The sequence below is a fragment of the Panthera uncia genome (assembly GCF_023721935.1).
Source record: "Panthera uncia isolate 11264 chromosome B2 unlocalized genomic scaffold, Puncia_PCG_1.0 HiC_scaffold_24, whole genome shotgun sequence".
Lineage (NCBI taxonomy): Eukaryota > Metazoa > Chordata > Mammalia > Carnivora > Felidae > Panthera > Panthera uncia.
This window is the reverse complement of record NW_026057580.1, coordinates 63,769,557-63,797,337: the sequence shown is the minus strand read 5'-3', so window position 1 is coordinate 63,797,337 and position 27,781 is coordinate 63,769,557. Positions and strand designations below refer to the sequence as shown.

Here is a 27,781-nt window from a genome sequence, read left to right as displayed (position 1 = left end):
TCTCTATTTGTACTTATATATCCATGAGTGTAATTATTTGAAAAATATTATTTAAGATATATGGCATAGTGCTTAGATCATGGAACGCACTCAACACATACTTTTGAATGAATAAATGAGTATATTTACCTATTAATCTTTGTCTTTATTTCAGATTATTTCTTTGGGCTACATTCCCAGAGGTGAAATGAATGGATTAAAATAACTTTTTTTTTTTTAAAAAATGGCTTAAAACAACATTTCTTATCTTGATATCTGTAGGTCAGGAGTCAGGGTACAGCTTAGATGAGTCCTCTGCTTCAGTCTCTCACAAAGTTTCAAAATGTCAGCCAGGGCTGGGGTCATCTGAAAGCTCGACCAGAGAAGCTTCTGCTTCTGAGCTCACTCATGTGGTTATCGGCAGGATTCAATTCCCCAGTGGTCAGAGGCTGGCCTCAGTTCCTTACCACACGGGCCTCTGCATCGGGCTAAAAGGTGCACAACCATTTTACATGGCTTTCAATAGATGGATAATTAGATATACTCATAAATGAGTATGAAACATTCTCTCCAAAAAAGCCCATTAATGAATTAAAGATAATGTAGGAAAAGTTTTAAGTGGCAATTGTAATATATTTTTTTTCCTTTGGCCCCCTCTTGTTTCAGCACTGTTACCTGACTTAAATCTCTATAGAGAGATGTTTGTCAACATTATACATGATATACATCACAGAAGGATACTAAACACCTGATTAGTAGATGCAGGATCCAAAAAGATCTTTGCAGATACAGTACGGGCCTCAGTATTCAAAGCTGAAATTCAACAGGGCAAGTATAGGATCCTGAACTTTAATTTAAAAATTCTGTTGATTGTATACTGAATGAGAGAGTGTGGCTTAATGAGACCCGTGGCTGTTTCTTGTGGCTCCAGAGTCTCCAGAGTTCCTTTTTCTGGCTCCTCTGTCCCTTGCCTTCCTTGACTTGCAGCCTGCTTTGTTTTCCTTTGATAGCTGCCTCTGTACACTTCATTCCTTGCAGTTTGCACACTACCCTAGCCTGGCTTCTCTCATGGTCTCCTTAGTTGCCTCCTGACGGAGGCTGTTTTGAAGACAAGCACTAGTGCCCTTTGTGTTTTTGTAAATATAACATGTCAGCGCAGCCCCCCCCGCAGGGCTCAAACTCACAAACCCATGAGATCATGAACTCAGATGAAACCAAGGGTTGGAGGCTTACCGAGCCACCCAGGCGCCCTGTAACTCATGTACTTTAAACGAATGTGTATCCCCTCTATGTTAGGAGAGTGAATGTTTCACACATGTCCTTGATAAGGATTGTGTTTCAATTTTCTGAATCTTGTATCTCCTTACCCATCTTTTTCTTCTAGCTCTATCAGTTTCAGAGAAAAGGGTATTGAAAATCTACCGTTGGTGGTGGAACTTATTTTTGTTATTCTGTCAAGTGTAGATTTATTTTTAGTCTCTGTTGTCAGGTGTAGATTCAGGACTATTATAAACTTCTTGGTAGTCTCTTTGACTCTAATAATGTTTTTTGCTCTAAAGGTTATTTTACTAATGTTAATAGTGTTTGTGACAGTTAATTTTATGTGTCCATTTGGAAGATCTTTTTGGATGAGTTAAAATTTAAATCAGTGAACTCTGACTAAAGCAGATTGTCCTTTATAACGTGAGTGGACTTCATCCAATCTCTTGTAGGTCTGAATAGAAGGAAAGGACTGGCAAGAGAGAATTCTTTGGCAGACTGCCTTCACACTTGATTTGCACCATCCTCTCTCCTGAGTGTCCAGCCTCCCTGCCCACACTGAGATTTTGAGCTGGACAGGCTCCATAATCACATGTGCCAACACTTTATAGATCTCCTTCTACATATGTACACATATCCTATTGGTCCTGTGTCTCTGGATAACCTGGACTAAAACATAACAACAGCTTTTAAAAATTTATTAGGTATCTTTTTTCCCATTTCCTCCTAGAAATGGCGGTCTCCTGCAAATGGTGGCCTTTTAGAAATAGCAAATAGCTGTTTTGTTTTACCTTTTCATACAATCAAGACTTCTGTTTTTTAACCATTAGGTTTTGTCTGTTTATATTTTCTGTGACTGTGGCCGTGGATCTGATTTTTGTGTTTTGTTTTTACAGTGACTGTTCTTTATTCTTTGCTTTTTCCTCCCCTGTTCTCTTCCTGCTTTTTGTCAAATTGATTGTTTTCTTCTTCCAAATGTTAAAATGGGCCACAGAAAAATCTGGATTCTTTTTTTTTTTTTTTTAATTTTTTTTTTCAACGTTTTTATTTATTTTTGGGACAGAGAGAGACAGAGCATGAACGGGGGAGGGGTAGAGAGAGAGGGAGACACAGAATCGGAAACAGGCTCCAGGCTCCGAGCCATCAGCCCAGAGCCTGACGCGGGGCTCGAACTCACGGACCGCGAGATCGTGACCTGGCTGAAGTCGGACGCTTAACCGACTGCGCCACCCAGGCACCCCAGAAAAATCTGGATTCTTATAAGTAAAAACCTCTATTCTTTAATAACGGAACTTATGATACAAAATGACCTTTTAAGTTTTTCCATTTGAGATTCTTGGTGTTGACTTCCACAGGACAAGTGAGAAGATCCTCAGTTTTTTAGCTAATAACCTATGAAAACTATTTGGTGTTTTTTGTTATCCTTGGTGTGATAAACTTCCCTGTTCAACATTGTAGCCACTAGGCATATATGGCTATTTAATAGAAACTATTAATTTAATTAAACTATTAATTTAATTAATTATATGTATTGTGTGTTTAAAAAAATTTTTTTTAATGTTCATTTTTGAGAGGGAGAGAGACAGAGCATGAGCAGGGGAGGGGCAGAGAGAGACACACACACACACACACACACACACACACACACACACAGAATCCAAAGCAGGTTCCAGGCTCTGAGCTGTCAGCACAGAGCCCGACACGGGGCTCAAACTCAGGGACCGCGAGATCATGACCTGAGCCGAGGTCAGACCCTTAACAGACTGAGCCACCCAGGAGCCTCTTGTGTGTGTGTGTTTTTAAAATGTTTCATTTATTTTTGAGAGAGAGAGAGCACAAGCAGGGGAGGGGCAGAGGCAGAGGGAGACACAGAATCTGAAGCAGGCTCCAGGTTCTGAGCTGTCAGCACAAAGCCTGATGCCAGCCAGAACCCACCAACTGTGAGATCATGACCTGAGCCTAAGTCTGACGCTTAACTGAGTCACCCAGGCACCCCTTTAATTAGTTACATTTAAATACATATTTAAAATTCACTTGTGCTAGCCACATTTCATGCACTCAGTACCTCCCCTTGGTCAGTGACTACTATTTTAGACAGTGCAGATTATAGAACATTTCTATCATTGTAGAAAGTTGTATTGGATAGGAGGTGATAAGCCTATCATAGTACTGTAGTTTCATACATCTTGGAGCAGAGCTATTTGAGAGACTGCCTCATGTTGCAGAATTTAGATCTGACAATCTATAGCAGCATTCTTCCAGCATCTTCTGCTCCTGTGGTGAATAGTGACCAGCATGGGGAGCAATGCCCACTATGGAGGTTACTGGGGGCTCCTGCCAGTGTACCCAGACTTTGGGCTTGGTGCCCTCAGGACATTGGAAGTAATTTAAATGGGAGTGACAGCTTAGGGAGTAATGGTGGTAACAGGGACTGAGGTGTTAGCTTCTGTACAATAGTGGTCTTCATCTTCTGAATGGAGTGGGGAGGCCAACAAAGGCTGAAGCATTTCCAGTGGAAACCAGATTGCAAAGGGTTGGGCATGGACCAGACTGGGCTGTAGCATTTGGTATTCCTTTGAAGCTTTGACCTCCCAATCTTGTTGTTAGACTGGTTTAGGTCTCATCTGAACCAGCTAGTTAGGAGGTCTGCCCTGAGCCTGTTGCACTGCTGGCAAAAGTGACCAACAGCTGCAGTTTAGAACTAATTTAGGGGGGGCATTGGCAGAGAACACCATGCTGGCCACCATCTGCCCCTGCATATCCTGGACAGGCAGGTGAGACTCTTTCTCTGGCTCAGCCAACATGTAACATTAACACCTATGTGCCCATTCATTGCAGGGACAGCTTTGCTTCTTGAGGAAGGAGAAACAGAAAGTCCAAGCTCTTTGCTTCTTTATTACTCCAGCGTCCGAGAAAAGAAAATTCCTCCCTTAACTTTTTCATTGTCAGTGGTGTTAGCCAGGCTCGGATTTACCTGGATCGCATTCTTCCATGTTTCAGCTGCTCAAATTTCTGTTTTTACCTTGGCTTGTGCTCAACTTCAGTGCAGAGCTGACAAAAATGATTTTTCCCCCACTGATTTCGTCATAATTCATTTCTTCCACACTTTGTTGGTATTGTCAAATTTTTTGCAAGCCATAAAGTCAAAGTCTGGATTCCCCACTGGTATCTATTGTCACCTTCAACTTCAGCAGTGTACTAAAGAAACCAAAGTTTTCTTTCAGGATGTCATCATCTGTATCTTCCTTAAGGTTTCATCGTTGTGTCAGGTGCCGTGGCAAGTACGGGAGTACAAGATGCAAGATAGGTTCGTGATTTGCCCTCACGAAGTTGTCCCAATGGGGAGACAAATAGTTGAGAGAAAAGGTGTATCCTGCTTTGCATTTGTTTGACTTCGTTCTTCTTTAAATTTGACATGTGAACATACACTATTTCAACAGTTCATGTATCTGGAAAACAAATGTACCCAAACTTGGATGAAGGCGAGGAAGGATTTAAGAACTGCGCAGAACCCCAATCTGCCATATAGGGGAGTGACAGAATTGAAAGAAGCTGCTCCTGTACAACTCTGGAGGGCAAGAGAGGGCGTGGGGCCACCCAGCAAGTCTCTCCAGGAACTTGGCGGTAAGCCCGGGGTTGGCCAGGCTTCCCGCACTCACCACTCTACCCAGCGTCGGCGTGGCCTCGGCGCAGAGCCACGGGCGCGCCCAGCGTGGCTCCGCCTCAGGCGCGCGGGTCGGCCGGCTCGGAACTACCGTTCCCAGAAGGCCGTGCGAATCCGGGAGGGAAGCGGCGGCGGTGGCAGGAAGGGCGCGATCGGCGGCCGCGGCTGCCCCGTCAGCGGTCGGTCCGGCAGTCTCCGGTCCCGGGACGGGGGACGCGGCCCCGAGCGGCCCGTGCAGCCCCGGGCGTCAGCCGGGGCGAGCCGGTGGCTCCTCCCGCCGAACGGGCCGGGGCGGGATGTAGGGCGCTGGGCGCGGAGGCCGCCGGCGCGGCGGGGTGTGCGCGGAGGGCGCGCCGAGGATGGAGAGAGCGATGGAGCAGCTCAACCGCCTGACGCGTTCGCTGCGCCGCGCGCGCACCGTCGAGCTGCCCGACGGTGAGCGGGCAAGGGGGCTCGCGGTGTCGGGGCGGCCGTAGGAGGGCGGAGGGCGGGGCTGGGGCGCGGCTGGGTCGGGTGAAGAAACTGAGCCGAAGCCGAGAAAACGCCCACAGTTACTTTCCTTAGCTGGGAGGGGCCAGGCTGGAACCCGCGGCCGCCCCTCGCCCGCGGCTCCCGCCCTGGCAGATGGGAGTTTGCGGGAGGTCTGGGCTCGGCGGGGCCCTGGTGCTGGAAGAAGCAAGACCGAAGTCTCTCCCGACTGTCGATTTAAGGTTTTAGCAAAGGGGCAGAAATTTCAGTCGGATGGCGGAGACCCGGATCCAGAAAACATTACAGTTGTGGGGCATTTTACAGTCGCTGCTAGTTGGGGGTAGAGAGATGCATCAAAACAGTATTATTTGTTTTAAGTTGCAGAGCGAGAATTAAGTAGCCTTTCTTTTCTTTTCGGAAATGTAGAGCACTGTTGTATTTTGATGGTAAACAGATAAAAGGGTGTCAGATACCACACTTGTACTCTTAAAGTACTGTTTGTGTATGCAGGTATGTATATGTGTATACTTTAAAAATACGCGTGCCTGCCTGCCCTCATTTATTCATCAGATTTAAGAGTGAGTCGAGGACCTTCCCCAGAGAGGAATAAGGCATGACCCTTGTAGTTCCGGGATTTTAGTTCGTTGTGCCAGGGTTTCAGAATGGGTAAAGCACTAGCAATAAAGGAGGTGAGAAAACTGTTGTTTGCAGCCTCATGAATTCCCACCGTTTAGTGGCAGCAGGAGATGGCAGTGCTGCGTCTAATAGGCTTTCGGTTCTGTATGCCCAGCGAGAGAAGGGTTAGAAGGTTATGGCTGGTAATTTTTTAAAATGGGTTGTATTAGTGTATCTTTCATTTTTCAAAACTTTTTTTGAATTGCTGCCGGAGAGGTGACTTGTAGGTTATGGAAGGGGACCTTGGGAGAGAGTCATCAAACAAATAAATGTGGGACTGAAGACTTTGGGGGTAGTTTTCACGAAAAATTCCCCCCCCCCCCAGTCTCTATTTAGGATTAAGAATAGGGATGATTTGTGTGACTTTCTGAAAAATGATTTTCTATTTGATATTCTGCTAGTATGAAGTAGTTGGCTGAAAATAATGAATGATGTCAGTAACTAGACTTCTAGCTTGAACTTCTACATTCTGTGTTTTCTTTCCAGCTTCTACTTTGAGTCCATTTCTTAGGTGCTGTCCTCACTCATTTTCCACAAATTATTGGCGTAGGCTGATGAAGAACACAGCACGTACAGTTGAATTAACCAGGCACTTGTGTTGCTTAGTTTAAATTCCACCATATTTTACACAAATATGATTTAGAAGACTTTGATAATGTATCCTGCTCCGAAAAGTAATGTATTTTCATTGTAGAAAATTTCAAGAAGAATAATTTAAAAAATCTCTTATTCTACCATTTAGTAATAAAGTGTTAGTATTTTATTTCCTTTTCTTAGTGTTTTTTTCTCTTTATCAAATCAAATTAAGAACCTACTGCATATAGTCTTTTGCTTTTAGGAAATATCACATTTTTTATGTCTTTAAATATGCCTAATGACTTTGCAGCATGTCATAGGATACATGTAACAAATATTGACTCTCATTTTTGTTTTGATAATAGATTTTATGAGGAGCAACTTTGTAGTTTTAAAGTCTTAGCCTTCCTCTAAATATTTCCTTAGGATTAATAAGTGGGAGAAAAATTATAGACCTAATTACATCGACATTTTTAAAGCTCTGAGTTATCACCCTCCCATAGAAAGTTTCACCAATGGTCTAGAGTCCTTGGAAACTAGAGTAGTAAGTAAAACTAAAACATTCTCTCATGTTGCTAGGCAAAAGTGGCATCTTGCTTACATTTGTTTCTGTTTCATTGTAATAATTTGTTCATCTTGTTCCTTTAGTTTGTCTTTGTCCCTAAGTTCTGATGTATCTTTTTGAATTTTCTGAGCTTGGCTCTTTCAAGTATGTAATATATGTGTGTGTGCGCGCGCGCGCGCGCGCGTGTGTATGTGTGTGTGTGTGTGTGTGTGTGCGTGTATGTATTGCATTCTGGTTACAAAAATCCAGCTTGTTGTGCTTGCATTTTAAAAGCTGCAGAATGGGGGCGCCTGGGTGGCGCAGTCGGTTAAGCGTCCGACTTCAGCCAGGTCACGATCTTGCGGTCCGTGAGTTCGAGCCCCGCGTCAGGCTCTGGGCTGATGGCTCGGAGCCTGGAGCCTGTTTCCGATTCTGTGTCTCCCTCTCTCTCTGCCCCTCCTCCGTTCATGCTCTGTCTCTCTCTGTCCCAAAAATAAATAAAAAACGTTGAAAAAAAAATAAATAAATAAAAGCTGCAGAATTAAGTCCTGAGATCTCTCTAAATTTAGAAAATAATCAGATACTGTACTAATTTTGCCATGTTAGAATTCAGTGATTAATAAACGTCTAATTGGAACACAATATTAAGGTTGGGAAGTTTTTAATCTCCTTTTACTCTAAAATTAACTTTGTTGCATAGGATTAAACTGCATATTTGATTTACTGAAACTGGATTCTGGTAGAACACATTTATGTTTCCTTGGGATGATGAAAACCTGAGTATCACCACTAAGTAATACCACTAAGTAATGGAGTGCAGGTTGTTCAGTCATCCTGGGCAGGGCTGACATTGGAATATTCTTGTGAGAGAGGAAGTGTAGAGAAAGAAATTACTTTAGGGATGTGGATTCTCAGTGGACGTTAAAAAATTGGTTTATATTGTTTGTTTATGTGGAAAAAATAGTCCTAAACTACTGAATTTACAGTGAATTTGTTTAGTAAAATAATAGAACTTGAACCCATATTAGCATATATTTGAATGATGATTAGGGTGATTATCAGTTTTTATTTTTTATTTTTTAAAATATTTTTTAATGTTTATTTTTGAGAGAGAGAGAGACAGAATGTGAGCAGGGAGGGGCAGAGAGAGGGGGAGACACAGACTCTGAAGCAGGCTCCAGGCTCCGAGCTGTCAGCACAGAGCCTGACATGGGGCTGGAACCCACGAACCATGAGACCATGACCTGAGCTGAAGTCTGGCTCTTTTTAGTATCTGTGCTGCTGAAGAGAGCACTGAAGTCTGGCTGTTAACCAACTGAGCCACCCAGGCGCCCTGTGATTATCACTTTTTAAAAAATCACTCCCATTTGATGGTTTTATAGAGAAATTGTAAATAATATAATGAACCTGAGCTCCCTGTTCTTAAAGGATTTCCTTTTAGTTGTAGAGTTCTGGAGCTTTATCAATTGATCAAAATGGTCACCATATCTGATAAACTGAGATTAAATTCTTCTTATCACTCTGAAAACTTTATATGCCTAATTCTTAACGTGTCTTCATGAGTGTGGAGAAGGAAGCATGTGACAACAAATTTTGTTCTTTCCTTTTTTTTTTGTAATGTTTACTTATTTATTTTTGAGAGAGTGAGTGAGCTGTGGAGAGAGAGGGAGTGAGAATCCCCAGCAGGCTCAACCCCATGACCTTGACATCAGGACCTGAGCCCATATCAAGAGTCAGATGCTCAACTGATTGAGCCATCCAGGCGCCCCTGTTCTGTTCTTTCATAGTATACTATTTCCTGGATAGTCTCCTTCTAGCATCATAGTTGTGGTTATATTTATTTCCTCATACTTTTAGTGTATGTGAACTGAATTTTTATAAGGTTATATGTGACTTAAAAAGTAAGATCTACATCTGAATTTTACCTAAATAAATACCCTTTAAATAAAACCCATGTGAACCTTATGATGCTCATTCATGGTCACTTAAAATTATGTACTAACTTGACTTAAAAATTTAAATTCAAAATAAGGGTATTTCCTTTTTGTGACTTTCTTTATTATGGAGGGACTTAATGAAATTGTCATGGTTTGGAAGTTCAGATGTTTATTGGAGCATGTATCATATGAGAGAGAAAGAATGTTGCCATGTCAAGGGAGGCTTAGTGCCCTGTTTTTCAGCTCCAGGTGGTGACTCACTGATAGTTAATGAGAATAATTTATTGCAGTCAGCATTAACAAAAAAATTGAAATAGAGAATAAATTAGAGTGTATTGTGCGTAAAAGAATAAGTATGTAGGCCTTTTGTTTACTGTATGTAGTATACTGGGTGCACTGTAAGGTTTTTACTGTAAGGGCTGTGGACTCAGCCAGCTTTGAGTTTGAACTGAGCCCCTTACTGACACCATCACCCAGCTTGTTACTTAATGTAGTGCTCAGTTTTCTCATTTGCAAAATGGGGGTAATAATAGAACTTCCTTCATAAGATGGTTGTGAGGTTAAAAGAGATGATGTATATAAAGTGTTTAGAACAGTGCCTTTAAGATTATGTTTTAGGGGCTCCTCCTGGGTGGCTCAGTTGGTTGAGTTTCGACTTTGACTCAGGTCCTGATCTCAGGGTTTGTGAGGTCGAGCCCTGTGTTGGGCTCTGTGCTGACAGCTGGGATCCTGGAGCCTGCTTTGGATTCTGTGTCTCCCTCTCTGTTCCTCCCCCGCTTGCACTCTGTCTCTCTCAAAAATAATAAACATTAAGGGGTGCCTGGGTGGCTTAGTCAGTTATTTGACTTTGGCTCAGGGCATGATCTTACAGTCTGTGACTTAGAGTTCTGCGTTGGGCTCAGTGCTGATCAGCCTGGAGCCTGGTTCAGACTCTGTGTCTCCCTCTCTTTCCGCCCTTCCCCAACTTGCTCGCTCTCTCTCAAAAATGAGTAAACAATTAAAAAATATTAAAAAAAAATTTAAAAACCCAGAAGATTATGGTTTAAAACATGTGGGCTGTTACGATTAGGATTTTTTGTTATTATTTTTTTGTAGTGAAAATGTTGCATCTGCATGCTGAATTTGTGAATAGTCCTGACGAGAACTAAATTGCTTTTCATGGATATACTTACAAATAGTGAAATAATGAGCAAAGATGTGAAGAAATGGTGATAACTTTTTTCCTTCTCAGTTATATATTTCTTCAGTATATATTTCTAAATATGTAAACTGCTTTTTTCAAACATAATCACAATATTATTGTTAGAGCCAACACAGTTGACAATTTCTGTTATCATCAAATACCCAGTCCATATTGAGTTTTCTTCTCTCAGAAACATTCTCTTATAGTTGGTTTGTTTGGATCAGTATCCAAAGCCCACATATTACATTTGGCTGATCATCTCTTAAGACTCTTTTAATGATAACAGTCCCCCCCCCCTTTTTTTTTACACCTTCTTATTTCTAAGTAATTTTAGACTTAGAGAAAAAATGCATAAATAGTACAGAATTTCCATGCACCCTTCAGTCAGTGTCCCATAATGTTCATATCTTGTACAGCCATAGTACTGTTGTCAAAACTAAGGAATTAACATTGGTGTAATGCTGTTAACTATGTTACAGACTTTATTAGAATTTGACAAGCGTTCTCAACAATGTCCTTTTTCTTTTTTTCAACGTTTTTTTTTTTTTTTTTTAATTTATTTTTGGGACAGAGAGAGACAGAGCATGAACGGGGGAGGGGCAGAGAGAGAGGGAGACACAGAATCGGAAACAGGCTCCAGGCTCCGAGCCATCAGCCCAGAGCCTGACGCGGGGCTCGAACCAGAGCCTGACGCGGGGCTCGAACTCACGGACCGCGAGATTGTGACCTGGCCGAAGTCGGACGCTCAACCGACTGTGCCACCCAGGCGCCCCAGTCCTTTTTCTATTTTAGCATCCAGTTGGTGATACCATATTGTATTTAGTTGTCCATGTTTCCTTAGCTTTTCCAAACTGTAATAGTTCTTCAAGCTTCTCTTGAATTTAATGGCCTTGAGACATTTTTTAATGCTTATTTATTTATTTTGAGAGAGGGAGAGAGAGAGAGACAGAGTGCATGCATACGTGCACATCCATGTGTGTGATGGAGGGACAGGAGAGAGGGAGAGACAGAATCCCAAGAAGGCTCAGTGCTGTAAGCGCAGAGCCCAACAAGGGGCTAGATCCCATGAACTGTGAGATCATGACCTGAGCCAAAATCAAGAATCAGACGTTTAACTTCCTGAGCCACCCAGGCACCCTGGGCCTTGAGACTTTTTAAGAAGACTGCTTGGATGTTATGTGGAATTCCCCTTAATATGGGTTTGTCTGATTTTTTTTCATGATGTGCTTTTTATAAAAAAACGTGGATTATATATCAGAGGCTACATGATACTACATGGTATTGATATGTGTTCTATCTGGTGATGTTACCCTTTATCAGTTGATCAAGGTGATTATCAGCTGGGTTCTCCACTGTAAATTTACTATTTTCCTTTGTAATTAGTCAATATTTTGGGAAGATACTTTGATACTCTGCAAATACCCTTTTCTTCCTGAAACTTAACTCATTAATTTAGTATCAGCATTAATGTTTTAAGGGCTAAATGGTCATTGTCAGAGTTACTTCTCTGTAAATAACTCATAAAAAAACATAAATGCATTGAATTGAGAAACGACCACTAGTGATACGTAAAAATAAATCCAAACACAGCTGAAATTTATGTAAGTATAATATATCATAGATATTGTTGACATTTAACCTTTTCTTCTGGATCACACTTCTGTGAACTTACTCTATACAAGATATAAATGAAAATGTGAATAGTGTAAAGTAATAGGGAAAATTAAGACTTAAATTTCATAAAATAGGGGCGTCTGGGTGGCTCAGTCGGTTGGGCGTCTGACTTCGGCTCAGGTCATGATCTTACTGTCTGTGAGTTTGAGCCCCATGTTGGGCTCTGTGCTGACAGCTCAGAGCCTGGAGCCTGCTTCAGAGTCTGTGTCTCCCTCTCTCTCTGCCCCTCCCCTGCTCAAGGTCTGTCTCTGTCTCAAAAATAAATAAACATTAAAAAAAATTTTTTTAATAAAAAAAATTCAATTTCGTAAAATATAGTTTCATAAAAGCTTCTAAAATAATTTCTTTTGTTTTAATGTTGGCAAGAAGCAAGTACTATGTATATTTAATGTTTTAAAATTATTTTAGCATATATATCTATAATGCCCATATATACTTAAAATTTCCCCAAACTACATGTAAGTTTGATAAAACATGAAGTTGATAAACACATCTTTGGAAGTAAAAGAAATTTCTTTTGTAAAGCTACAGAAACTAATATGTATCTCATTTTCCCCATCACATCCAGAAGCTAATAAGCACTTTGGTGATGATTTAAAGGGACTGAACATTATGATAAAAAGTTCTGCATTGCTGCAAGTTTTGCAATACCTCTGGTATTGTGCACTTTTTAAAATTTAAGTTTATTTATTTATTTTGAAAGAAAGTGAGAGAGCCAGGGAGGAGCAGAGAGAGAGGGAGAGAGAATCCCAGGCAATCTCCGTGATGTCAGCACAGAGCCCACCTCTGGGCTGGAACTCATGAACTGTGAGATCACTACCTGAGCTGAAACCAGGAGTCAGATGCTCAACTTCAACCAACTGAGCCACCCAGGCACCCCTCTGTACTATCTTTAACCTTCTTCCACCTCTTGTTACTTTTTATATGGAATTAGAAAAACTCTAAAGTAGTCTTAAGTATCTTTGGAAGAAAATAGATAAATTAATTCTGTTTTTTGTTTTGTTTTTGTTTCTTACTCAGATAATGAAACTGCTGTTTATACATTAATGCCAATGGTTATGGCTGATCAACACAGGTGAGTGCCTATTTAAATTTTTTTTTTTAACATTTATTTTTAAGAGAGAGAGAGAGAGAGAGAGAGAGAGAGAGAGAGCGCGCGCACAAGCAGGGGAGGGGCAGAGAGAGAGGGAGACACAGAATCCAAAGCAGGCTCCAGACTCTGAGCTATCAGCACAGAGCCTGATGTGGGGCTCGAACTCAAGAACCACGAGATCATGACCTGAGCTGAAGTCGGACGCTCAACTGACTGAGCCACCCAGGCACTCCATGCCTATTTCAAATGTATACTTTTTGTTTAAATGAGTAAGGGAAGTATATAAATTTACCTAAATGTTGTGTACACTTACATGCACACACACAAACATACACACACAGTTTGGACATAGATGTTGTCCTGGGGCATGTTGTTTAACCTCTGTTATAATTTACTGTCTGTGAAATAAAAACCAAAATTTTCCAAGATCCGTATCACCTGTAAAATTCTATGGTAAGAGATTTTCTGAATGAATTGTCAGCTATTAAGTCAGGTATTTGGTTGGTCACTGACAGAAAAACACTGTGATGGGTTCAGTTAGAAGTCACTACTGATCTTTATAGCAAAAGGTTAGGGCTGATGGGCAACTTACTTCCCTAATGTTCTACTTTGATGTTCTTTTTATTTGGTGCATATGAGACACAGTTATCTGACTAGATGTTGAGATGTTTACACTTGTAGCAGACATTTCTGCTGTGGTTAGCCATTGGATAGTTTGGTGTAATAAGAAAGTGACAAGGGAACTATTTTGCAGTAGTTTACAATGTAAATAATTTTTTGCTTTAAACTTCCTGTCTTATGCAACTAAAACATTTTAATCTGATTTTTCTTATTTGGCTATGATTAATACAGATAAGCCATACTTTTTGCAAGGGGATTAGCCAGCCCAAGAGTCTTTCTTAAGAATCTAGGGAGAACTGAAGCCAACTTAGGTTTCTTCAGAGCAGATGATATAGATCAGCAGATGAAGAAACCTTCAACACCAGTTTATAGGTCAGTGCAGTTGGTTTTTGGATGAAATGTTGCTGGCTACCATGCTATGCTTAGAGAATAGTGCTTTGTTTCTTGGTTGTTGTGGGACAGAACTTTTTGGATAATTGTTAAGAGTAACTGAAGAGCTATTGAGTTACTATGTTTTTAAAAGCACGTTTTTTTAACATATTGACTCTTACTAATTTTCTTTTGGTGTAGGTCTGTTTCTGAGCTACTATCAAATTCGAGGTTTGATGTCAATTATGCATTTGGACGTGTGAAAAGAAGCTTGCTTCACATTGCAGCAAAGTAAGAAAAAGATATTGTGGATTAAAGTCTGATCTAGAGTAATGATCAGTAAGCTTTGGATCATTGTTATTCCACAGTAGTTTTGGGGAAAGATGAGAATAGACTGCTGAATGGTTCTTTATTCTGTTTAGAGCATAGTATGCTATGTTTGTATTCTTTCTCTAGATAACCTTGAGATCAGACTCAAGTCTCACATCTACTGTCTTAGCTTGTTTTAGATCAGATCAGTAGGTTGCCTTTCCTCGATGTATTTAAGAGGGTACATACACTTATTTATAGCAGCACTATCAACAATAGCCAAACTATGAAGAGAGCCCAAATGTCCATTGACTCTTGAATGGATGAAGAAGGTGTGTTATATATATACAATGGAATATTACTCAGTCATCAAAAATAATGAAATCTTGCCATTTGCAGCAACGTGGCTGGAGCTAGAGTGTATTATGCTAAGCCAGATAAGTCAGTCAGAGACAGACAAGTACCACATGATTTCACTCATAAGTGGAATTTAAGAAACAAAACAGATGAACATATGGAAGGGGAAAAAAGAGAGAGAGGGAAACAGATCATAAGAGTCTTAATGATGGAGAACAAACTGTGGGACATGGAGATCAGTGGGAGAAGAGCTAGATGGGTGATGGGTATTAAGGAGGACACTTCTGTTATGATGAGCACTGGGTGTTATATGTAAGTGATGAATCAATGAGTTCTATTCCTGAAACCATATTGCACTGTTAACTAGAATTTAAATAAAAATTTGAAAAGGAAAAAAAAAGGTTATATTCACTGTAATCTTTTTCTTATCCTACCAGTATGAAATTTTATATGTTAAACTGCTCACAGAGCCATTGGCTTTATATTTTTTACTTAGGTGTGAGAATGATTTTTATCCACAGTCTTCAAGTATGTAATCAATCACTCAATTAGTTGACATCTAACTTCCTTTCAAGAGTTAGGTAAATGTGTTAAAATTAATTTTTCATTATAAATTTGGCTTCTGGAAGTACTATGTGGTTTTTTTGTGTGTATTAATACTTTATTTTGATTTATTTGAATATCTTCGTAGCTTTCATAGTAGAATGTACCATCTTGAAAGTAGAGGATATTTACTATTTGTGACGGAAGTTAAATCAAATTTTAAGTTAATGGACCTCAAAAATAATGTGTTTACTAGAGCTTTTTGTTTTTTAATTAAGTTGTGTCAACTGTGGCTATTCATTGAATGTATCTGAACTGTTTTTAATACTGTTTTAGTTGTGGATCGGTGGAATGCTTGGTTCTGCTCTTAAAGAAAGGAGCGAATCCTAACTATCAAGATATTTCAGGCTGTACGCCCCTTCATTTGGCAGCTCGAAATGGGTAAATATTTTGTTTCCTTGAGGAGCTTAAGTTGCATTATCAGTTATGTCTAACAGTATTCAAGGCACTCTTGATGATTTTGTTTTTTGACCATTATTTGCCTTGGAAAGTGGGTTGTGGGTCTTATATTCAATTTTTTTTTTTAATTTTTTTTTTTTCAACGTTTTTTAATTTATTTTTGGGACAGAGAGAGACAGAGCATGAACGGGGGAGGGGCAGAGAGAGAGGGAGACACAGAATCGGAAAGAGGCTCCAGGCTCCAAGCTGTCAGCCCAGAGCCTGACGCGGGGCTCGAACTCACGGACCGCGAGATAGTGACCTGGCTGAAGTCGGACGCTTAACCGACTGCGCCACCCAGGCGCCCCGCAATTTTTAAAGAACTATCGTATTTAATAATTCATTACATTGTTTACTAATATTTTTTCTTGAAAATATTCTTGTTGAGGTTCATTTTTACTTGTATTATAATGACATTTTATTTTCTGAAAAGCAGAGTTGTCACCTCTTTGTTTTGGTATCCCTTTTCCTGATAATTTTTTCCCGTGTCTAATTTCATACCTTATTTTCCAAATTACTTGTTTAGTTAGTTTTATTAATGAAATTAAAGATAGAGTAAATATATTGTACCTAGCTTATTTATAATTTTTTGAGAATGGGCTGTCCTATAGTCAGCTTTCTAAGTGAGGCTAGCTAACTCATTTCAGTGCCAAAAGTTGTGTTTTCTTTTAATTATGACAAAAAGCTTTCTGAATAAATAATGTGTTTACTAGTCTTCCTTTTGAATTTTTTATTAAATAAATTTATTCCCATTATAAAACTAGTATTTCCAAAATGTAAATATATTTTTGCCTTTTTTGGATAACTTTGGTCATCATTATGAACATCTTTATGTTATTATGTGCTATTTTAAACCTTACTATACTTTTTATGGTTTTAATTTTCCTTTTTTTGTTGTTGCAAATTTCAGATGTCACATCTTTGTGTCTGCCTCTACCACTGTTTTTTACTTCTTAAAATTCTCTTGGACTGCAAAACCATATCAAATGGCTGAAATTATGTTTAAAATGAAAAAAAGTAGTTTTGACTCAGGACTTGAGGAATTTACATTTATAAACATGTTTCAAACGCTATAAAGTTTATTCCCATGTGTCTCTTTGATTACTCTTGAAAATATTTTTGTTTCCTCTTTTGATCTGGGATTCTAGGTAGTTGAGGTAGCTGCCTAACTGAGATAGATATGGGCTAAAATTGTACACTGCATCATTCTGAGACTAAATTTTTGCATATAAAGGATTAAAGTGGAACCAAAAATACAAAAATCATAGTGACGTCTAGGTTGGACCAGGGGAAGGCATGGTCCTTTGACACTGACTGTTCTGTTCCAGTTCCTGATTTAGCATGTGAACTAGTTGTCCACTGTTCTGGTAGGTAACAGTGTGCTGATCAAAGAGCTGTTTTTATAATAATTAGCCACATTAGATATGTTTGTAGGGTGTCACACTCAAGGTCATAGATCTTGTTGAATTCATTCCTTGCTGAATTGATGTCAGATCTGGATACATTATCCCAGGTGTTGGTGGGATAGTAACAAAGCTCTTTAAAAAAATTACACATTAAGGGGTACCTACGTGGCTCAGTCGGTTAAATGTCCATTGACTCTTGATTTCGATTCAGGTCATGATATTGCAGTTTGTGAGATCAAATCCTGCCTAGGACTCTATTCTGACAGAGCAGAGCCTGTTTGGGATTCTGTCTCTTTTTCCCTCTTTGCCCCTCCCCTGCTCTCTTTCTCTCTTTCTCTCTCTCTCTCTCTCTCTCTCTCTCTCAAAAAAAAAAAAAAAAATTACAAATAAAAAATGTCTCAGTACTCTATCTCAACAACTGTAAGTGAGAGGACACATCATTACACACTGGGGATAAAATGTCTACTGCCATTGTAGTCAGAGACCTAAGTCATTTAGGAGACCGTTACTTTTTTTTTCCCCTAGCTTTGTTGAGGTGTAACTAACAAAATTGTAAGATATTTAAAGTGTACGTCATGATGATTTGGTAGATCTATGCATTGTGAAAGGATTCCTTTCATTTAGTTAGTTAACACATCCATCATTAACACCTCACATATTTATCTTTTTTGCTGGGGGGATGTGTGGAAACATTTAAGTTGGAGAGCTTTAAGTTTAAAAGACGAAGAAATACAACAGAAATTACTTGATTCACGTGGCAAATCCGTGAGGAGAGAAGGAATAAGAAGAGTTTGTAACCCTAACATAACATCTGATTTGGATGCCTTTCTATTTCTGTGAAGATTAATTTTGATACTTAATACTTAACTACTTTCTTTTTTATTACTGGGTACCTTGTACATTTTAGACTTGCTCCGTAAATGTTTGCTGAGTGACTTGAATGCATGTTACTTCCTGTAGCTGCTGCTGTTTTCAAAAATAACTTTTTATTACAATTTCTTCAAGTTCAGATTTGTCTAGACTGAAGCAGAAGTCTTTGCCTTTTGCTCATACATCTGTTTTTGGGGTTTCGTTTTTTGTTTTGTTCCCTCAGTTATCGTCAGATGAGTAGTATAATTCTCTTGGCCTGCTTTAGCAGTCCTCTCTGTAACCAGTGGTGCTGGGTACATTAGTACTGAATTGCCCTCCTTTCTAGTAGAAGACCCATTAAGCTACCACAGACCACTTGGATGATTGGTCTTTGTGTCATTTGGGTTACCATAAGCTTCCTATAATTATTGCAATATTGGGGCTGGAAAATAGTTGCTTCCTGTACAGGAGGATCCAGGGTTGCTCATGATTATATGAGATTATTAAAAGAGAAGACTTCAAAATTGTTGGGAATTCTTAGGTTGCATGTTGCTCAGATTTGAAATACGATTTTTTTTTCTTTATTCTTTTGGACTAGGTTGTGAGCTCATAAAGGGCAGAGCCTGTGTGTTAATTAATATTTTAGCTCTAATTCTTGGCAAAATTGGTGCTCATTTAGTGGGTTGTTTTGACTTACTGAGATTCTGGAAAGTAGCAATAATGATTGTTAAGTGAGAAAATGTAATTTCTCTCATATTACTCTTTTGCAATTCATTTTTGAGGGGGAGCATTATGGATTGCTGTTTTTGTTCATCACCCCCCCCCCCCCAACACCTCCTTGGGACTGTTTCCCTGGCTCATTCCCATGGAAGTGTTTATTTTGTCAATAGGCCAGTGGTCCAAGACAGCTTGAAGATGTTTTAGAAATCCAGCAATATGGGTATAGACAGTCAGACACGCAGACACACACACACACACATTTTAAACAATGTATTCATAAAAACATTTTTTTAATGTTTATTTATTTTTGAGAGAGAGACACAGAGTGTGAGCGGGGGAGGGACAGAGAGAGAGAGGGAGATAAAGAATCCAAAACAGGCTCCAGGCTCTAAGCTCTCAGCACAGAGCCCGATGCGGGGATTGAACTTGGGAACCATGAGATCATGACCTGAGCCAAAGTCGGACGCTTCACTGACTGAGCCACCCAGGCGCACCAACAATGTATTCATTTTAATAAGACTATCTGGTCTGTTGTTTTAGGATTATGGAGGATTTATTTCCTAAGAGTTTCATAACAATGTGTTAGGTAAAGGAACTTTGTAAATGTTTGAACTTATAAGTTTACTCAGAACTTTCCTTTCTTTGATTATAATGCTGATTTTAAATGACATTTAACTTCATTTCAGATACAGAAACCAAAGCAAGAAAAGTAATTTGTTCTCTGTTAAAAAATATTTATTCAGTTAATAAAAAGCTTAGCTGTTAACTTATAAATAAGATTGAATAATTAATTAATCAAGTTTTATTGAGGTTCATTGAGAGCACCTAGCTGTGCTTTTTATTGAGTTTATTTAAGAAATATACAGTCTAAGTCATGAAGAAATTTATGATCTAATTGAGTAAATAATAACATATACACATACATACTCTATATATTATATACTTTGTATATATCATACACAGCATTATATATGTAGTATACTCATGTTAATACTATGCATATATTATATTACATATGACGTATAATACATAATATGCTATTATGTGTACACTGTTACATATTTTTTATATGTATAATTGTTCATTTAACCAGATCATAAACTTCTTCATTCTATGGATTATATCTTATTTCCTTAATTTAGTGCTGAGCATTGTCAAGCATATATATATATATATATATATATATATATGTGTGTGTGTGTGTGTGTGTGTGTGTGTGTACGTGTGGGTATAAAATGTGTATTATAAATATATTGTGTGTGCATCACTTTTGGTTTCTAAAGCATGAATTTTCATTCTTTAGTGAAGTGGAAATGGAGATTGAATAGTCACTGGGAATGGATCAGGCTAAGAGTAAACATTGTGAGCAAAATGAAATCGATAGGCAGTCGTAAGAGGACAGAAGACTTAAACAGATATTTCTACATAGAAGATCTACAAATGGCTAATAAGAACATTAAAAGATGCTCAATATCACTAATTATTAGGGAAATGCAAATCAGAACTACAGTGAGATGCCAACTCAAACTCATTAGTATGGCTATCAAAAAAAAAAAAAGCAGAAAATAACAAGTGTGAACAAGGATGTGGAGAAAAGGAACCCTTATGCATTGTTGGTTGGATTGTAAAATGGTACAAATGTAGGGGCACCTGTGTGGCTCAGTCAGTTAAGCGTCTGACTCTTGGTATCAGCTCAGGTCATGATCTCATGGTTCATGAGTTTAAGCCCTGCATCAGGCTCTGCACTGACAGTGCAGAACCTGCTTGGGATTCTTTTTTCTCCCTCTCTCTCTGCTCCTCCCTGCTTGCTCTTTGTCTCTCAAAATAAATAAGTAAACTTCAAAAAAATGAAAAAAAAATGAAAAAAAAAAAAAAAAGAACTTTGGAGCACCTGGGTGGCTCAGTTGAGCATCCGAGTCTTGGTTTTGGCTCAGGTCATGATCTCATGGTTTGTGAGATTGAGCCCCATGTGGGGCTCTGTGCTGACAGTGCAGAGCCTCCTTGGGATTCTCTCTGTGCTGTCTCTCTGCCCCTTCTCTCTCTTTCTCTCTCTCAAAATAAATAAACATTAAAAAAAAATGGTATAGATGGCCTGAAAACAATTTGGCGGGTGGTCAAAAAAAAAAAAAAAAAAATAGAATTACCATGTGATCCAAAAATCCCACTTCTCAGTATATATCCAATAAAATTCAAAGGAGGGTCTTGAAGAAGTATTTGTACACCCATGTTCATAGCAGCATTAGCTAAAATGAAAGCAATTGAAGTATCCATTGATGGATGAATAGATGAGCAAAATGTGGCAGATATGTACAATGGAATATCATTCAGCCTTAAGGAAGGAAATTCTGACTTATGCTACAACATGGATGAACCTTCAGGGCATTATGCTAAGTGAAATAAGCCAATCACAAAAGGACAAACACTGTCTGATTCCAGTTTTATGAGGTACTTAGATAAATTGTAGAGACATAAAGTAGAATAGTGGTTGCCAGAGGCTAGGGGGAGAGGAAATGGAAAGTTACTGTTTAATGGGTATAGAGTTTCAGTTTTGCAAGATGAAAAAAGTTCTGTGCTTGAATGGTGGTGATGGTTGCACAGTAATATGAATGTACTTCATACCCTTGAACTGTAACTTAAAAATGGTTAAGATGACAAATTTTAGGTTCTGTGTATTTTTCCACAGTAAAAATAACAAAAAAAAAGAAATGAAATAGGTAGGGGGATGCATAGATATGCACTTCATTAATTTTATAGTTACATTCTTATAACTCATCTAAGTATTAACTTTTAGATATCTTATAATCAGGAATGTAGGATACTAGAACATTGACTTCCATTGTCTTATATTTATTTAATTTTTTTAAAACTTTATTTTTGAGAGAGAGAGAGTGAGAGAGAGAGAGTGGGGGAGGGGCCGAGAGAGTGGGAGACACAGAGTCTGAAGCAGGCTCCAGGGTCTGAGCCATCAGCATAGAGCCGGACGTGGGGCTCGAACTCATGAACTGCAAGATCATGACCTGAGCCAAAGTCCCAACGCTCAACTGACTGAGGCACCCAGGCGCCCCGTCTTATGTTTCTTTAAAAAAATTTTTTTTAATGTTTATTTTTGAGAGAGAGCAAGACAGGGAGAGACAGAGCATGAGTGAGGGAGGGGCAGAGAGAGAAGGAGACACAGAATCTGAAACAGGCTCCAGGCTCTGAGCTGTCAGCACAGAGCCTGATGCAGGGCTCGAACTTGGGAATGGTGAGATCATGACCTAGGCTGAAGTCAGGCGCTTAATCAGCTGAGGCACCCAGGTGCCCCACCCCCCATTGTCTTATATTTCTGAGGAAGGTTACTATTCCAAATGTTCAGTCAACAGTAGAAATTTCTTAGCATTAAAAAAAAATACATTGATTTACTTTAACATTTATTTATTATTGAGAGAGAGACACAGAGCATGACTAGGGGATGGGTAGAGAGAGGGGGAGACACAGAATCTGAAGTAGGCTCCAGGCTCTGAGCTGTCAGCACAGAGCCTGACGCGGGCTCGAACTTAGAAACTGCGAGATCATGACCTGAGCCGAAGTTGGTCGCTTAACCAACTGAGCCACCCAGGTGTCCCGTTTTCCTTAGCATTTTGAATGATAAATTTGTCTTAATGACACGAAAACCTCATTTTACCTTTTCTTTATCCTATTATCTTGAATTATAGAAACAATTTTCCATTTTATTTCATATGTTATAGTGTTTATTTAAAAAGATACAGATTAATATTTGCCACCAACTAATGTTGAGTGTAGTCAGTATTTCAATAAAATAATAGTCATTTGCTTATTTTTCTTGTACCAGTTATCTGTGTCTTTTTTTCTTTTCAGGCAGAAGAAATGCATGAGTAAATTATTAGAATACAGTGCTGATGTCAACATTTGTAATAATGAAGGCCTTACAGCAGTAAGTGCTAAGAATTTTATCTGAGAATTTTAAAATACTTTTAGAAAATGATATTGAAGGTGATAGTAATGCAAAGTGCAGCACAAGTGTTTCTGCAAGTTACTTCTTGGTGTTCATGAAGAAGATACAGAATGATTTGAGACCTGATTCTCTGCTGTATTAAGAGAAGTTAAGTTTCACTTTGTTTCTCCTATCTCCTTTTTGTTTGTGACCTTTCACTTATTTTGAAGGCTTATTCTTCTAGCTTTTGTCACCGACCTACAGGACACTTCTTAGGGGCATCTCTGCTCCTTCTTCATAGGAGAGCTGTTTTATTAGGTCCTTTAAAATATTTTAATATGTACATGGTAGGAAAATTGGATGGCTAGGCAGAAAAGAAAAAAAAAAAGACAATGAATGGAATGATCACTCACTGTATCCTGTGCACTCAGAGATAATCACTGTTAATATTTTGGCCTATATCCTTTTAGACTTGTTTATATCTTACCTATGCTAGAATTTTTATCCATTTTGCTATGTCACATAAGTTAATATGTTTTTGATCCATATAGATGTTATAGGGAGGTGGTGTGGGATATTTCTGAAAAGATTGTTGAAATCCAAAAATTTTTAAAAATTTATTTATTTTTATTTTTATTTTAGTGTAGTTAATATGCAGTGTTTTATTAGTTGAAGGTATATAATGTAGTGATTCAGTAGTTCTGTACATGAAATAAAAAATTTTAATCATTTTCATTAATGGAACATTATTCATTTTAGAAGTTGAGATAAAATAGAATTATGTGATTATTGAAAAATTGTTTTGAACTTGTGACAGATGTTAAATTTTATATATCAAATTTTATCTTCCTATATATGAGGTGATGGTATTAATTAAGTTGATGGTCAGAATCCTTTGTATTCAGTTTTTATTTTTAATTTCAATACAGTCAACATACAGCATTATATTAATAATATAATATATTATTATATTATATATATGCACATATATTATTATGTATTATATATGCACATATATTATTATGTATTATATATGCACATATATATGCACATATATTATGCACATATATATGCGCAATATTATATATATGCACATATATATGCATATATATATATTATATATATATGCACAGTATAGTGATTCAACAATTTTATATGTTACTCAGTGCTTACCATGATAAGTGTGTGTTTTAATCCCCACCCCCTATTTCATCCATTGCTCCCTCCACCTCCCCTCTGGTAACCATCAATTTATTCTCTATAGTTAAGAGTCTGTTTCTTGGTTTGAAAAAAAAAAAAAATTTTTTTTTAATGATTTTGGTAGTGTTTTGTAGATTCTAAATCTTTTAATTTGTGGATAAAGAAGAATATTGAGTATTTACATACCATGCCAGTTTTTAAGACCTTTCTGATTAAAAATATTTTTGAAGGTAGGGGGTACTGGGGCATAACAAACAGCTTGCCTAAGATTTACTTTATTCTGTGAATGACTTACTAAAGGTAAAGAATAAGCTCAATCATGATTATTATGTGGAACCCACAATTCCTGTGATAATTCAGATTTTGTTATATATTAACAACATAATGTCGTCTATAAAGAAAAACTGTAGTCTGAATATCTACAAGATGCTTAGTGATACGGTAGCTACCATTTGGGTATTATAAAACTATGGCAATGACGTAGACCTGTCCTTAGGACACTATCTAATATAGGCAAGTTAAGATGTTCAGTGTTAACATAATCTGTTTAATCACATAAATTTTTATCTGCTAATTTCCCACTCCTGAACTTTAAGGAAGGTAGAGTAGAAAAGTTTTAAAAATCAAATTCTTACTTAAAAAATTATTAGTGCATATATTAAAAAAAATTTTTTTTAATGTTTATTTTTGAGAGAGAGAGAGAGAAACAGAACGTGAACATGAAAGAGGCAGAGAGAGGGAGACACAGAGTCTGAAGCAGGCTCCAGCCTCTGAGCTGTCAGCACAAAGCCCAACACGGGGCTCAAACCCACGAACTGGGAGATCATGACCTGAGCCAAAGTCGGATGCTCAACCAACTGACCCACCCAGGTGCCCTTGTGCATATATTTAAAGAGTCAAAAGATTCTACAAAGCTTGTGGTAGAGGAATAGTCTCTGCACTCTTTCTGACTGGAACCAACCTTAATATTCTCTCCTGTCGCCCTGAATAGTATATATAGTGTGCCTCCTCCTCTTGGAAACTATTCTGGCCATGAACCATGATTCTACCTAGGCCCAGACCACCATGATGGAATTAATTCAACAGCTGGGCCACTTGACTCCATCAGTTGAAGGAAGCTGGGCTGGTGAAAATGTGTTGCTGCAGAACTGAGTAGTTGCCAGCAAATACATGGGACAGTAAAGCCAGGGCTCCTGAGTTGGAAGAAACCTTGTATGAGGAGCCAAGAGCCCCAAGACTTTTCTTACAAAAGGAGAGAACTGTTGACTGTATGCTTTCTAGGCTGGTTACCCTCACAAAAGACTTATCATATTTCTTCATTCATTTGCTCTTTCAACAGGAGTTTCTTGAATACCTACTGTGTGCTGGCACTTTGATATTGTGGGATAGAGCCATGAATATGACTGACTGGTCCTTGTTGTCCCCAAACTTCTAGGAAGACAGGAAAGTTAACAGGCAGTGGTAACACAGTGTAATGAATGTCAACATAGAAAAGGGAGATGCTATGGAAGTCCTAGCAGGGGCCCCATCATCACTTGGGACATTGGAAGAGGTATCCCAGGGACATACCACATGAGCTAAGTCCAGAAGGACCAACAGAAGTTAGACTGGTGAATGTCGCGGTTGTGGGGTTGGGAGAGGGGGTGGGGAAGAGAGTTTTGACTCAATAGAATAGACTGATGAAGGCTTAGAGATGAAAGCACGCTACATTAGAGTGGTGAGCTTAACTGGTGTTCAGGTACCCCTGGGGGTTCATGGAAACTTCCCAAAGGTCTTTGGCATGGATAGTTACAGGGATCACTTTCCAGACCTTTAGCTACCGTATGTACTTTTTTCTCAAGATTATGTGCTCAAGAAACATCCTGCAGTAGGTATCCTGCCCTTCCCACCTTCACCTTCAAAATCACTCTTCCACCACTTTTTGAATGAAGTACATTTTGTGCTCAGCCATCCTGAATATTGCCAAGGCACATTGTTAAGGGTGGCCTGGGATAGTGTCAAACAAAAGAGCAATTCAAAGTATTAGTGTGTGCAAAGACTCTTGTCACTCAGTACCCACCATAAAATCATGGCAGGATTTTGTAGACTTTTCCCTGCCTTACACATATTGCTGTTAGGGGTGAGGTAATTAAACTGAGTTGGTTTGTTCCAAACTCAGAAAAAATTATAAAAGTGAGGCAATAGGAGTGATGGAGTATTTGTTTGATTATGTTGCCTATAACATCCCCCAACCACCGTCTGACAATTCACTGCCTCTAACAGAGGTCTATGAGAGCAAAGCAAAGAACATTAGTAAAAAATACTGAAGGCAATGTTGACTTATGTCACTCAGGTGACAAAATCAGGGTGAGACCTATATCTTACCTGTCTATCTCAGGAAAAGGAGGAAATGGGTAGTGACTGCTAATGGGTACTGGGTGTCTTTTTGGGGAAATGAAAATGTTCTAAAATTGACTTTGGTGATGATGATTGCACAACTCTGTGAATACACTAAAAACCACTAAGGTGTATACTTTAGTATACACTGAAGTGTATACTTTACACTTTGTGTATTGTATGGATTGTATGGCATGTGAATTGTATGGCATTATACTTCGAATAAATATACATCTATATTGTGACACCCCTCCAAAAAAGGAAACATTCTCTTGACTCTCCTCCCCAACCTTTATAAACTGTTAACTCTGTAGTTAGCTCTTAACTATTTCAATGGATATAAAAATTTAGTTTCCTCAAATCTAAATAATGTACTATTGTTGCTACTTCTTGATTTTTCAGTTCTAGGCATTACCAATTGACTTTATGGAACATAAGGTTATTTGCTCTCTTTTCCAATCCTGCCTCCTTTTATCCCATCATGTATAAGCACTTTTCTGTCACACCTTTCCAATATAGTTGTTGTAATTTTAGTTAGATCATTTTTTAGTATTTTAATATTTAAATTATATTTATACTGTTTATAGTAGTACCAAATAGTTTGTTATAGTTACTCCTCTTTATTACATAGCATTTTGTTTTTCATGTAGTCAAGAATTGCATTAAAGAAAAATCAAGATAATTGTAGATTCTTAAGTACCTATAAGAAGTAATACAGAGAAATCCCCTTACCTATTGCCCAGTTTCCCTCACTGGTAACATTTTACAAAATTATAGTATAATATCATGACCAAGATATTTATATTGACATCATCTTTCTTGTTCAGATTTCCCTAGTTTTACTTGTTTATCTGTACCCAGTTTTACTTGTGTGCGTATATTTATAGGACTATACAGTTTTATTACCTGTGTAGGTCTATGTGTCCACTACCACAGTCGATATTCTGAACATTTCCACCTCCACAAAGATGTTTCGTTTTGCTTTTCTTTCATAACCATACTTTTCCTCCCCTTCACTCCATGCCTAACCCTCGGCAATCACTAATCTGTACTCCATCATTTTAAGAATGTTATATAAATGGAATTATATTGCATGGAACCTTTAGGCTTTTATATGTTCATCATATTCCATGGAGATTGATCTAAGTTGTTGTATGTGTCAATAGTTTGTTCCTTTATATTGTTGACTGGTATTCCTTGGTGTAGATGTACTACTGGTTGTATAACCATTGAAGGACACCTGGGTCATATCCTGTTCGGAGCTATCTCGAATAAAGCTGCTATAAACAGCTATAGTGTACTAGTGAACCTGTATTAGTGTACAGGTTTTTGTGTGAACATAAAAGTTTTCACTTCTCTGGAATAAAGGCCCAAGAATGCAGTTGCTAGGTTATATGGTAGTTTCATGTTTAGTTTTAAAATGCACTGCCTAACTTTTGCAGAGTGCCTGCATCATTTTATACCTCCAGCAGCAATGTATGAGTGATCTAGTTTTTCAGCATCTTCACCAGCATTTGATGTTATTACTGTTTTTTTATTTCATCTC

General features: G+C 38.4%; 1 protein-coding gene across 8 annotated transcripts in view; it reads left to right on the top strand.

Moving 5' to 3' along the window:
- The first annotated feature begins 5,097 nt into the window (after positions 1 to 5,097).
- HACE1 (HECT domain and ankyrin repeat containing E3 ubiquitin protein ligase 1) overlaps positions 5,098 to 27,781 on the top strand; it is a 122,195-nt gene continuing 99,511 nt past the window's right edge. For 4 of the 8 annotated variants that reach the window (XM_049654067.1, XM_049654066.1, XM_049654061.1 and 1 more), the window contains exons 1-5: positions 5,099 to 5,338; positions 12,981 to 13,035; positions 14,245 to 14,334; positions 15,589 to 15,693; positions 22,584 to 22,659. In XM_049654067.1, coding sequence (XP_049510024.1) covers positions 5,263 to 5,338; positions 12,981 to 13,035; positions 14,245 to 14,334; positions 15,589 to 15,693; positions 22,584 to 22,659 — 402 coding nt within the window. In that variant the 5' untranslated portion in view covers positions 5,099 to 5,262. Of the gene's footprint in view, positions 5,339 to 5,374; positions 5,882 to 12,712; positions 12,844 to 12,980; positions 13,036 to 13,846; positions 14,047 to 14,244; positions 14,335 to 15,588; positions 15,694 to 22,583; positions 22,660 to 27,781 lie in introns of those variants that run through there. The other 4 variants (XM_049654062.1, XM_049654063.1, XM_049654064.1 and 1 more) reach the window with 4 other exon arrangements.